General features: G+C 42.3%; 1 protein-coding gene across 1 annotated transcript in view; it reads right to left on the reverse strand.

The window, feature by feature from the left end:
* SPAG17 (sperm associated antigen 17) overlaps positions 1–13,290 on the reverse strand; it is a 249,496-nt gene that overhangs the window by 60,731 nt on the left and 175,475 nt on the right. The window contains exons 29-31 of the mRNA XM_062193510.1: positions 7,169–7,383; positions 3,952–4,096; positions 2,485–2,639 (exon numbers count right to left, since the gene is read on the reverse strand). Coding sequence (XP_062049494.1) covers positions 2,485–2,639; positions 3,952–4,096; positions 7,169–7,383 — 515 coding nt within the window. The remainder of the gene's footprint in view (positions 1–2,484; positions 2,640–3,951; positions 4,097–7,168; positions 7,384–13,290) is intronic.

Below are 13,290 nucleotides of genomic sequence, written 5' to 3' on the forward strand. Positions count from 1 at the left end.
TTTAATGAATATAAATTTCCAAAGTACAGCTTATGGGTTACAATGGCTTCCCCCTCCCAAAACTTCCCTCCCACCCACAACCCTCCCCTTTCCCGCTCCCTCTCCCCTTCCAATCACATCATGATTCATTTTCAATTCTCTTTATATACAGAAGATCAGTTTAGTATATATTAGGTAACGATTTCAACAGTTTGCCGCCATATAGCAACACATAGTGAAAAAAAAAATACTGTTGGAGAACTAGTTATAGCATTAAATAAGAGTGTACAGCACATTAAAGACAGAGATCCTACATAATATTTTTTTTAAAAAATTAATTAATTTTCTATGCCATTTGTTGACTAGGTTTTAGTACATTCAAAAATTTGTGCCACCATTCCCACACATTTCAGAACACTTCGGTCAACCCCGAAAGCAACCCTGACCCCATTAGTATTCACCCTGAATTCCCTCCGACTCTCAGCTCCAGTAATGCCAGTCTGTGGTCTCTTCAGGTTTACCTGCTCCAGACATTGCTTACACAATGAAGCCAGCACTATGTGCTCGTTTTTATTGGGCTTCTTTCCCCTGCCACAGTGTTTTCAAGATTCACCCATGTTGTCGCAAGTATCAGTAGTTCATTATATTTTATGGGTGCATGATATTCTACTGTTTGGCTACGTCACATTTTGTTTATTGACTCATGTGCTGAAATACTTTGGGTTGTTTTCATAGTGTTGCTATTATTAAAAATGCTGCTATGAACATCTGTGTCCAAGATTTTGTGTGGAAGTGTTTTAATTTTTTCTTGGATGCGTCTGGGAGTAGAGTTGCTGGATCATTTGATGACTGTTTGCTTTTTGAGAAACTGCCAAACTGTTTTTGAAAAGGACTGTGCCATTATACATCCCTACCAGCAGTGTGTGAGGGTTCTGCTGTCCATACATCACTTGTGATGGTCTTTTTCATTACATTTCAGAGGGTGTGAAGCAGTATCTCATTGTGGTTTGATTTGCATCTCCCTAATGACTCAAGGTGTTCAGTATCTTTTCATGGTTTATTTGTCATTTGTTTATCTTCTTTGGAGAAATTTGAATTCTTTGCTCATTTTAAAATTGGGTTATTCGATGTTTTATTGTTAAGGTGTAGGAATCTTTTATACATTCCTTTTTTTTAAAAAAGGATTTACTTATTTATTTGAAAGTCAGTGTTACAAAGAAAGAGAGACAGAGAGGGAGCTCTTTCATCTACTGACTCATTCCCCAGTGATAGCAATGGCTAGGGCTGGGCCAGGCAGAAGTCAGAAGCCAGGAGCCAGGAGCCAGGATCCAGATGCCAGGAGCTAGGAACTTCATCCAGGTCTCTCACATGGGTACAGGTTCCCAGGTATTTGGGCCATCTTCTGCTGTCCCCCTAGGTGCATTAGCAGGGAGCTGGATCAGAAGTGGAGTAGCCAATCCATGAACCAGTGCCCATATGGGATGCCAGTGTTACTGGTGGCAATTTAACCCAGTATGCCACAATGATGGCCCCTCTTTATACATTTTATATGCTAAACCAGTGTCAGCTACATGATTTGAAAATAGTATTTCTATTCAGTAGTTTAACTTTTCATTTTCTTAGTGGTCTGTTCTTCAAAGCACAAACTGCTTTTGTTTTTGATGAAGCTTGTGCTTTTGGTATCTTATCTAAGAAATCATGGCCTAATCTAATGACATGAAAATTCACCCTGATGTTTCCTTTCAGCTCTCACCTTCAGCATCCCATCCAGTACTCATCCTGGATGAAGAAGGAGAAGGATATATCATCGGGAAAGATGTGAGGGACAAACGGGCTCGGTGGCTCACAGTACAAATGCTTGTCAGTGAGGTCCGTGGGCAGCATCTTCTGGCTCTGAGCTCTCTGTGTCTCCTGGTGTTGTATGTGCCATCTTGGCAGATCCTTCTAAGACTAAAGGGTCTGTCAGCTTCTATCAGGGGTTTGTGTTTAGCAGGGAAATGCAGGGAGGGAGGTGGGAGGGCTGCCAGCACTTCTGCTGAGCCTTCTGAGGACAAAGCTGGGCTTCACTGGTTGAGCTGCCTCCCACCAACAGGCCAGAGCCTTCCTCCCGTGCTTCTGGGACATGATGTAGACAAGGGATGAGCTGGAGGTGGGAAGGATAGAGAGTAAGAGTGAGGGTAGAGGTGGCACACCGAGAGGCAGATTTTGTAGGCACATGCCATATCATCTGGGGACTTCCAACACCCAGAGGAGCCTAAGAGTTCCTCAATAAATGCAATTTGTATTTTAACCTTGACCCCAAACTGCCAACACTGTAAAAACAAGCAGGGCAATGTTTTTCCAGAATGGACTATAAAAAGACTTTGAATAAATAAGGGTTTGAGAGCAGGTGAGAGAAGGAAGCAACAGCATTCTCCTCTGCACTGTGCTTCGCCACAGGAGTGGGTTTTCTTAGCCAAACTGACATTCACCTCCAGCACTCCTCATTTCCCCTGCTGCACCTACCTGGTACGTTCCCTGTGGCTTTGCGATAATAGACGTTCCGTCCCCAAAGGTGACGCAGCAGCTGCTGTCCTCACAGTTGGTGATGACGGTGGCGTAGTGTGAGCTTTCGATCCGCATACACTTCACCTGTCTGGTGACTGTCTGAGGATCTTCGGCTGCAAGCAAACGCAAGGTAAGCAGATCTAAGGAGATGCATACATTAGGAAACGAGCCTCTGTCTGCTGGTTTTGCTGCAGTCTGCTGGCTAGTTGGCTTCCCCATGGAAAAAACACAATTGGACAATAGAGGCTGAGTGCTGAGGACTCCATGGGGTGGGGGTGGGGGTGGCCTACTCTCCCTGTCAGTTCAGAATGATTCTTCCAGGATAGATGTCACTTCATTTCCCATTTTGTTCTCATTATTCTTCATTTTGAAGACATCTAATTTCTCAATTTGAAAAATTTCATCACCCATGTATTTACCAATTAAAATTTATCCTTGTTACTATTTTGCCAAATTTGCTTCAACATGAGAGAAAAATTACAGATAAAGTTGAAATTTCTTCTTATGCCTGGGTTTATTTCTCTCTTACAATTCAATTTTATGCTTTATATATGTATCAAGAACAATATATAAAACTTGTGTGTGATGAAGTTATATGAATTATATTTTACTCTATGAAATTATATAATTTTTATTTATCACTCTACACCTCCTTTTTCATTTAACATTGTTTTGAGGCCTCTAGCTATCTGTTTGTACTTATGATGTATTTGTGTGTAAATCCTTTAAGCCATCATCTACTATTCCATGGTAGAAATCTACCACATTTTATTTTTCTATCCTGCCACTGATGGACATTTATGCTTTCCTAATATTTCAAAATTATGCTTGGTGTTGCCAGTAGCATTCTTGCACGTTTCCTTGAGCAAATGTGTAATAGTGTCTCTATATATACAGAAATAAAGTTAATGCACCATTAAAATATGTATGATTTTACTGGAGTAGTTGGTAAATGTAGCTCAAAGGATACAAAGTTGCAGTAACACAGGATGAGTAAGTCTAGAGAGCCATATAGAATGGAGATGGAAGTCAATAATATTTCATTGTACAGTGGAAATTTTCTAAGAGAAGAATTTTTAAAAAAAGATTTAGTTATTTATTTTAATGGCAGAGTGACGGAGAGAGGGAGAGACAGGTATAGAGAAAGAAAGATCTTCTATCCACTGGTTCATTCTTCAAATAGCCACAATGGCCAGGACTGAGTCAGGCTGGAGCCAGAAGCCTGGAACTCCATCTTAGTCTCTCTCTCTTCTCTCTCTCTCTCTCTCTCTCTCTCTCTCTCTCTCTCTCTCTCTCTCTCTCTCTATATATATATATATATATACATATATATATATCCGTAACTATATTTTTGAAATAAACAATAAATAAATATTTTAAAAAGAATTATAGAATACTATCATGTATTTGAAAAATAAAACTTACTTGTTTCTTGGTCATCTGGAGGAATTACATGATCTTCATAAACTTGATAGAAGGTTGTGATCCTGGTCCCATCAGCATGATCCACTATCCGAGTCCCATCTTTCTTCTCAACGATAACTACTTTGTCTTCTCGGGTGGTCATAACCTGAACATGTAAAGGCAGAGCATAGCCCTGTGGCCAGGTGGCTAACCCAAAGTGTGCTTGTTTTTATGCCCCACTGGATAGAAAGATGATGCCTTCCAAATCGTGGGAGGCAGACAGTAGTAGCCCCATTTTACAGGGCAAGACATTTAAGCCTAGAAAATTAAGAAACTTGTCAAAGTCACTCAACATGTAAGTACAAGGGCATATTTATGAATAAAATGTTAACAACAGGACAGATCTGACTGGGAAAATGAACATAGGCCCCATTTCCTTGGAAACTACAAAGTTAGGATAGAAATGGTATGTTGTGGCTGCCTATGTGCTGGGAAACCCCTGCTTTGCAGGATTGCCCTAGACAGGGTGAACTACAAGTGGGTAAGCAGATGTCAGGCCTTGAAGACTGGTGGGGGACAGAGACCCCCATGCAGCCCCTACGCACACCTGTGTGGGACTGAGAGACACTGCTGGGTCTCCTGGGTGGATGAGGTAGTTGTGCTGGACACACTGTGTTCCCTGCCATGTGTCCCTCCCTAAAGCTGAGTACACGGAGTTGTGCATGAAAGTGCATTCTGTTCTGGTAGCTTGATTCAATCTGTATTCCCTGTGGTTTGCAATCTCTTCAATATGCAACCCTCTGTTCAGGTGGAGAACAGCACTGTGGAAAAAGGATAAGAGATCTGAGAAGGAGAATAGCTGTATCATCCAAGGTAGAAAGACAAAGGTTAGCCACGCTCTTGGTCTAGTGTCTCTGAGGTCTATTCCAACGCAATCCAACGGAACAAAATTTGTGGAGGGCCTCATACACTGTTCTAGTCGCTGAGGATACAATAATGAACAAGACTAAAGTTTACTTTTCTACTCTGTAGCAGTTACAGGCCAGAATGAGGTTAGTAATTTAGAAAGATAGTGGACAGGATATTTGGAGGGCCCCTGGTATCTGTAGCAAGGTCCAGCTTCTCATTTGAGGAAATGATGCTGAGCTGAGGTTTGATGTGTCAGTGCAGACTTTCAGCATGAGTAAAGGATGGACTAAGACAACTGACCCCAGGAGGAGTGGGAGACCCAGATGAAGCTCCTGGCTCCTGGCTTCAGTCTGGCCCAGGCCCTGCTCTTGCGGCCATCTGGGGAATGAACCAGTGAATGGAAGGTCTCTCTCTGTCTCCATCCTTATCTCCCCATTTCTCTCTCTAACTCTGCCTTCCAAATAAAAAAATATAATTTTTAAAAATACTGTCTGGGCCCGGCGCTGTGGCATTGTGGGTAAAGCTGCCACCTGCAGTGCCGGCATCCCATAAGGGCACGGGTGCGAGTCCTGGCTGCTCCACTTCCAGTCCAGTTCTCTGCTGTGGCCTTGGAAAGCAGTAGATGATTGCCCAAGCCTTTGGGCCCCTGCACCCGAATGGGAGACTGGAAGAAGCTCCTGAGTCCTGGCTTTGGATTGGTCCAGCTCTGGTTGTTGCAGCCATTTAGGGAGTGAACCAGCGGATGGAACACCTCTCTCTTTCTGTCCTCTGCCTCTCTGTTAATCTGCTTTCAAATAAATAAATCTTTTTTAAAAATACTGTCTAAATATACAGGATCTGGAATGCAATGCTGGGGTCCACATTTTCAATCTACCATCTGTTGTGTGATCTTGGGTAACTTAGTTAACATCTCTAAAGGTTAGTTGCCTCAATAGATTAAAATGGAAACAAAATAGCATGTTGAGAGCTGAATGGGTTAGCATGTGAGAAGTACAAAGAACAGGACCTGGCACACTGAGTATTCAGTAAATATTATTATATCTGGTAAGTGTTCTGTGTTTAATTTATGCTTGAAGCTAAGCTCCTGGATGTTGGTTCATGCTTCTGTAATGGTGAAAGGAATTAGTAAGGGAAATTAAAAGTTGTACACTGAGAAAGGTTAATTAAATTCGCATATTATGTCAAACAATCTACCCTAGGGACTAAATTAAAGGGAATTAATTGAAGTAATCAAAATAAACAAAAATCTTCAAAACAACAAGACCAGCACCCCTACCTTCCTGAGGTACGTACTTTGAGTCAGCGAAGTAAGAGATTTGGAAATTATTTCAGAAATAGAAGAAGAAAGGAAAAGATTTGCTGGTTAATGTATATTTCATCTGAATAACAAGCAGGAAGTTTGCTTTTTTGTCACCAGCCTGTGATTATGAACAAGGGTGAGAAATCTAAATATCAGAGATAAGGCAGCTAGGACAGTCTTCATTTTGTTTAGATTTGGAGGGTGCTGCCAAGCTTCATATAAGGTAGTTGAGGACTCACTGAAGGATAGAAAGAGCCCAGCTCTTCCTGACTACGAACAGGTCCTCCTGCTGGCCCAGCTAGCACTGCTGCATGTACACAGTGGACTCCATTATAACTTATGGGGGGGGGGGAGGCTCAATGTCCTCATGGGTGTAATAATACATGCTGGAGTGTGGACGGAGTGAGAGAGTGCACACAAAACTAAAAGAAAGTCTGGCTACAGATGATTCATCCTAGGAGCTCCAATTCCATATGATAAGAAAAACCATCATTTTCAATACCATTAATTGGTCACTTATGCTCCAGATAAATTCTTTTGTGAAGTTCCTCAGTGTTGTTATTCAATGTGAGTATGTCAAATTCTCCTAAATATACCCTAAGTTTTTGGAAATCCAGGATCATGGACAAATTTCTATCACTCACTGCAGATGGACACTAAGAAGTTGGAATAGAGCATATGGCCCCTCAATTAATTCCAGAATAAAAGGAATAGGCACAAGTACACTCAGGACAGAGATGCACAGGACATCAGTCATGTATATCCTAAAAGTGGTGTAGAAAATTCATGGCACACCTCTCATTTTGAAAATCAGTATTTTGCCCTGGCCCACAAAAAATTAGCATTTCACAATATACTATGTTTGTTAAGCATCCAATATCATTATTTTCGATTTAAGAAGATGGATTCATCCATCCGTCTATCTGCTACTTTACAAATGCTTCTTGTAAATTTCTTATTTGCCAGGTATTCTTCAATGTGTTGTGTTAATGATTTGGAACCTTTTGCAACAACCAATATTTGCCATACCGTTCCACTGACAGGATCTGTAACTTGAAAGGATAAAAACGGGGCCAAGTCTGCTATTCTTTCTTTTCCTTTGGTGCCAATCCGATTTCCATGGGGTGTGGTTGTAAACCAGGTGCCTATGTGAACCTCCACAGGAGTTGCTGTTTGAATGATCTCTGGTGGTGGTTCGTGGATTTCATTCTTATGTCCCATTGACTGATTTTTGTGACCTTTTCCTGTGGAAAAGTAAAACCAAATGGAACAGTGTAACTATAACACCAATTATATACACTATTCATTAAGTTTTGGTACAATGTAAACTGCTTCCGATACTGTGGTATAAACAGTTCTAAGGGGGTATTCATTCATTATGTTATTTATCAACAGAGAAAATATCAGGTTATGGATATCTTAATTTTGGCACTTGAACCTTAGGTAGATCCCCACCACTTTCCTCCAAGCATATACACACAGACATTCACTGTGTATAGCACATAAAGCTAGGCTGGTCAATTTCTGTGTGCTTTAAAGTCTTGCTTCTACCTCCCTAGATATTAGATTTAGGGGTCTGTACTCTGGCGTTTAAAACCTATTCTTTTTTCCCACATATCTATCACATTTTAAGATTCCATGGAAGCCGGCGCCGTGGCTCACTTGGCTAATCCTCTGCCTGCAGCACTGGCATCCCATATGGGCGCCGGGTTCTGGTCCCAGCTGCTCCTCTTCCAGTCCAGCTCTCCACTGTGGCCCAGGAAGGCAGCGGAGGATGGCCCAAGAGCTTGGGCCCTGCACCCGCATGGGAGACTGGGAGGAAGCACCTGGCTCCTGGCTTCAGATCAGCACAGTGCCGACCGTGGCCGCCATTAAGGGAGTGAACGAACGGAAGGAAGACCTTTTTCTCTGTCTCTCTCTCACTGTCTATAACTCTCTCTCTGTCTCTCTCTCTCACTAACTCTGCCTGTCAAAAAATAAAAAAATAAAAAATAAAAGACCCCATGGAGGGCATTTGGTCTAGCAGTTAAAACAACTGTTTTTTTTTAAACTTTTATTTAATAAATACAAATTTTGAAAGTACTTTTGGATTATAGCAGCTTTTCCCCCCATAAGCACCCTCCCACCCCGCAAACCATCTCATCTCCTACACCCTCTTCCATCCCATTCTTCATCAAGATTCATTTTCAATTATCTTTATATATAGAAGATAAACTTAGTATATACTATGTAAAGATTTCAACAGTTTGCACCCACACAGACATACAAAGTATAAAGTACTGTTTGAGTACTAGTTTTATGATTAATTTGCATAGTACAACACATTAAGGACAGAGATCCTACATGGGGAGTAAGTGCACAGTGACTCTCGTTGTTGATTTAACAACTGATACTCTTATTTATGACATTAGTAATCACCCGAGGCTCTTATCATGAGCTGCCATGGCTATGGAAGCCTCTTGAGTTCACAAACTCCGACCTTATTTAGACAAAGCCATAATCAAAGTGGAAGTTCTCTCCTCCCTTCAGAGAAAGGTACCTCCTTCTTTGATGGCCCATTCTTTCTGCTGGGATCTCACTCACAGAGATCTTTCATTTAGGTCATTTTTTTTATTTTTTCTTTTTTTCTTTTGCCACAGTATCTTGGCTTTCCATGCCTAAGAAACTCTCATGGGCTTTTTAGCCAGATCCGAATGCCTTAAGGGCTGATTCTGAGGCCAGAGTGCTGTTTAGAGCATCTGCCGTTCTATGAGTCTGCTGTGTATCCCGCTTCCCATTAAAACAACTGTTAAGATGTCCACACCCCATATTGGAGTGCTGGACTGGATACTTGGCTCTGGCTGGATTGCATTCCTGCCAATGCAGACCCTAGGAAGCATCAGGTGATGGCTCAAGTAGTTGGCTGCTGCCTCTCACATGAGAAACCTGGATTGAGTCTCTGGATCCTGACTTTAGTCTGCCCTGGTCCCTGCTGTTAGGGGCTTTTGAGAAGTAAACCAATTGATGGGAGTCCTGTCTGTCTCTCTGTCCCTCTGTCTCTTAAATAAATCAGAACCAAATTTTAAGATTCTTCATTTTGACTTATGAACTCCAGAGTTTACTAGATTTTTAACTATTCATTCTCTGGATTTTATAATTTTTTTCAGCCATGGATAGGAAACATCTTTCTTCAACCCTGGCTCTGGGCAAGCTTACAAGTCAGGCATATGCTAGACTTCTCATTTGGGGAAGAGAACGTTGTATCATTTACCTACTACATTGACAACTGTCCATACATGGCCATTGTCCATCCCTTGTTCCCCACCAGCCATTTGGAATGGGAAGATAAGAATTGAGGACACCCTCATGGAACCCTGTGACTAAAATCTTGTTCCCTCTATTAGGGTATATCTGCTCCATTTCCATGAATGATAATGAGTCACCTGTGGATGAGATTGGCCAGTCTCGTTGATGAACTAAACTCAGACCCAGAAACAAATTGCAAGCAAAGACAGTAAAGAGTTGTTCATTCTAAGAACATTCTCCAGATTTGGACCATGAAATGTGCCTCAGGACATGCACCTCAGTCTAATCAATGGGGACTCAACTAATGGGGAGAAGCAGAGAAGACAGACACATCAAGTTGTGCTTCTCCATTGCTTTGAGATTACCTGTGGGTTTATTCACAATCCCAGAACACTGGCAGACGTGAAAATGGAGTCACTTTCAGAATAGGCAGAGAAGATCCTCTAGGAATGGTAACGGGCACTTTGGAAATTATCACTTTTTTTCTCCTTCCTCCCTCTTCCCTCTCTTCCTCTGTTTTGCTTATCTTCTTATTTTTTCATCAAAAGAAGTGAGCTCTGGAAAGGGCATTCAAGTGTAGCAGACACAAGAAATATGGGGTGAAGAATAGGATCGCATGTGCAGAAAACTTCTGGAGGCCAGTGTATCCAGAGGATACACTCCAAGCAGATTTTGGTTGAGGGAAGACACTGCAGGGGTATGCACTGATTAAATCAAGTTCACCTTTGAGGTATGTGAAATGCTCTGGAATTTATTCCAAAGGTAATTAGTAATTAAAGGGCTTTAAGAGGGATGGTGATGTAGTCAGAACGTTTTCAATATGCTTTTGGCTGAAATATGGGGAATTAATAGTAATGAAAGTAGGCGGGACAATTAAGAGATCTTAAAGAAATAAAGATTTAATATATTAGTAGGGATAAACAAGTACAATTTTGGTGCCAATGTAGACTGGGAGATGTCCTGAGTATGAAATGAGGAGGAAGGGTCGCATGAAGTTTCTGAAATCATAATTACTGAATTCCACTATTGAAAACGTGGGTCAGTAAAGCACAGAAAACTGGTCAATGACCAGAGCAAAGGCCAGTGGGAAGAAACAGGCAGGGGTAGGATTCCATTTTCAGAAAAATCACAAATGAGATGCAAAGAATTCCACTGAAAATAACTAAAATTACAGGAAAATGTCTATGTCTTTTAACCAATTGGCTCAAAAGTGTCTAAGAGCTGGTAACCCTGAGCAAGGCCAGCACAAGCCATGGACTGAGTAGAAGTGAGAACCCAGAGAGGTAAAAAGTGCTGATGGTGGCTTTTTCCTTTTGTGTCTTTGTCAAACTGGGTGACGTTGAGTTCTTAGTTTCTCAGTGTTGTGGGACTTAGTAAAAAATGAGAATCAGAGGCTACTCAAGCTGGAAAGGAGGGGGTTAATATGCAACCCATCTCCAAACACTCCAGATCTCATTATGAGACTAAGTATTTGTTATTCACCACCACAGAACTTCCAGAAAAGTCATCTGTGTGCAAACATGATGTTGAACAGACAGGACACATCCTTGCAGAGAGCTGAACTGAAAATTTACACTGTTTGGGCAGTACCCTCAGAAGTCCCTTAAGTTAATAATTTACAGGGATTCAAGACTATTGATTCTTTTACCACCTGTGAAAACCTCTCTGAAAACACTCTCTAATGAAATCCACCTTTATGCCTAAAGAATTTATAGTTAAAGGGCTGGCATTGTGGCACTGTGGCCTAGTGGGTAAAGCTGCTGCCTGTGATGCCAGCATCCCACTTGGGCACTGGTTCCTGGCATGGCTGCTCCACTTCCAATCCAGCTATTTGCTAACAGCCTGGGAATAGCAGCAGAAGATGGCTCAAGTATTTGGGCCCCTGCTCCTCCGTGGGAGACCTGGATGAAGCTCTTGGCTTCAGTCTGTCCCAGCACTGGTCATTATGGCCATCTGGGGAGTGAACCAGTGTATGGAAGATCTCTGTCCCTCTCCCTCTTTCTCTGTAACTCTTTCAAATAAATGTATAACTATTGAAAAAATGGATGCAGAGTTAAAATATTAAGAAAAAATTGATCAACTCAATCAAGAAGTACAAAAGACATAATGAAGGAATAAAAAATTTACCCCACATGTTTTCAGAAATAAAGGGGGCAGAAAATATGAGTAAAAATGAGAAATCTTAGACATAGAAAAAATGTAATAACTAATGTTTTGAGAAATTAATATGCAGGTTTAACAATAGATAAAACACAGTTTAAAAAACAATTGACAGAATACTTGAAGTGCTTATGTAGAATGGAGCTCACAGAGCCAATGCAAATGGAAGTAAGGAGAGAGAGGTTGAAAGTAGAAGGAAAGAGGCCGGCGCCGTGGCTCAACAGGTTAATCCTCTGCCTTGTGGCACCGGCACACCGGGTTCTAGTCCCGGTTGGGGCGCCGGATTCTATCCCGGTTGCCCCTCTTCCAGGCCAGCTCTCTGCCATGGCCTGGGAAGGCAGTGGAGGATGGCCCAAGTCCTTGGGCCCTGCACCTGCATGGGAGACCAGGAGAAGCACCTGGCTCCAAGCTTTGGATCAGCATGATGCGCCGGCTGCAGTGGCCATTGGAGGGTGAACCAACGGCAAAAGGAAGACCTTTCTCTCTGTCTCTCTCTCTCACTATCCACTCTGCCTGTCAAAAAAAAAAAAGTAGAAGGAAAGAGAGATAGGCTAAAAGGCCTCTATGAATTGGAATTTTAGAAGAAGAGAGAGAATTGAAACAAAAACAATGCTTGAATTTGTACTTTTCCTGGACAATTCCAAACAGCTCCAGGACCAGGCCAAGCTGGGCTGGGATTTCTGGCCTGACATCTGGTCATAGAAATCCTGCCTATTTCCTCTCCTTGGCCCAATAATTTCTGTAATCTTGCTGCTTCTCTTTGGACCTTATGTTTTTAATGCCCTTGTTCCTTTTGTCTCTAACAGACTAAAGGCTGTCAAACTCCAAGTGGTCGTCAGACAAGGCTTCCAGCCCATTCCATTGGATGACCTGAGCAGCCCCCTGGACTGAGCAGCACAGTCTTTTCAAGGCCACTGTCACACACCATAAGACAGATAGCAAGAGGAAATACCCAAATCTCCCTCGACGCCCACATGCCAGCTTTGAAGAAGTTACAGAAGACGGAACTCCATCCATAATCCCAAAAAGAATTTTGGGTATTACCTCTTGAGGGGGGAATGTTAGGTAGGTAGTCAGTTATGAGCTTATGTGTGTGTAACAGGCCTAAAGAGAAGACATTTATATCCAGCATATGCATCTGCATCTCAAAGTCATCCCCATAATGTTTCAGGGGCAGCCTGGCCTTGCATCCTGCCCTGCCCCCTTCTGCCTTCCACAATCTCCCAGGTGCAGCCTAGTATCTGCATCTCAAACACCCTGCTCCCTTCCTCCGGTCTGATAACATTTGCATCCATAAAGTCCTTTGTTTCAGACCTTCAAGAGAAGTTTTTCTATTTACATCCAAAAAGCCCTTTGTTCCAAGAGGAGCAGAGGTGGGGATGCAAGACCCATCTCCTTAAAAGCCCCCAGCCTCAACTGGACTGCGTGCTCAGCTCTCTGCATCTTTGCTGAGCTGCCCGCCTGGCCTGGTCAGGTGTAATCTCTCCACTCAACATGTAACCTGTAACCTCCCTCCTTCTCCCCCCCCCACCCCCCCAGTCTCTCAGGCTCTGTCTGGAGAGGTGCCCATCCGTCCTTACAGATGTTCCTTCCTAATAAACCTTGCTGTTTTACCTCCCACTTAAAAAAAAAAAAAAAACAATGCTTGAGAGATATTTACTGAGAAACTTTCAAAATCAATGAAAGACACTAAAATACTGATGCAG

The sequence above is a fragment of the Lepus europaeus genome, chromosome 5, assembly GCF_033115175.1.
Source record: "Lepus europaeus isolate LE1 chromosome 5, mLepTim1.pri, whole genome shotgun sequence".
Classification (NCBI taxonomy): Eukaryota; Metazoa; Chordata; class Mammalia; order Lagomorpha; family Leporidae; genus Lepus; species Lepus europaeus.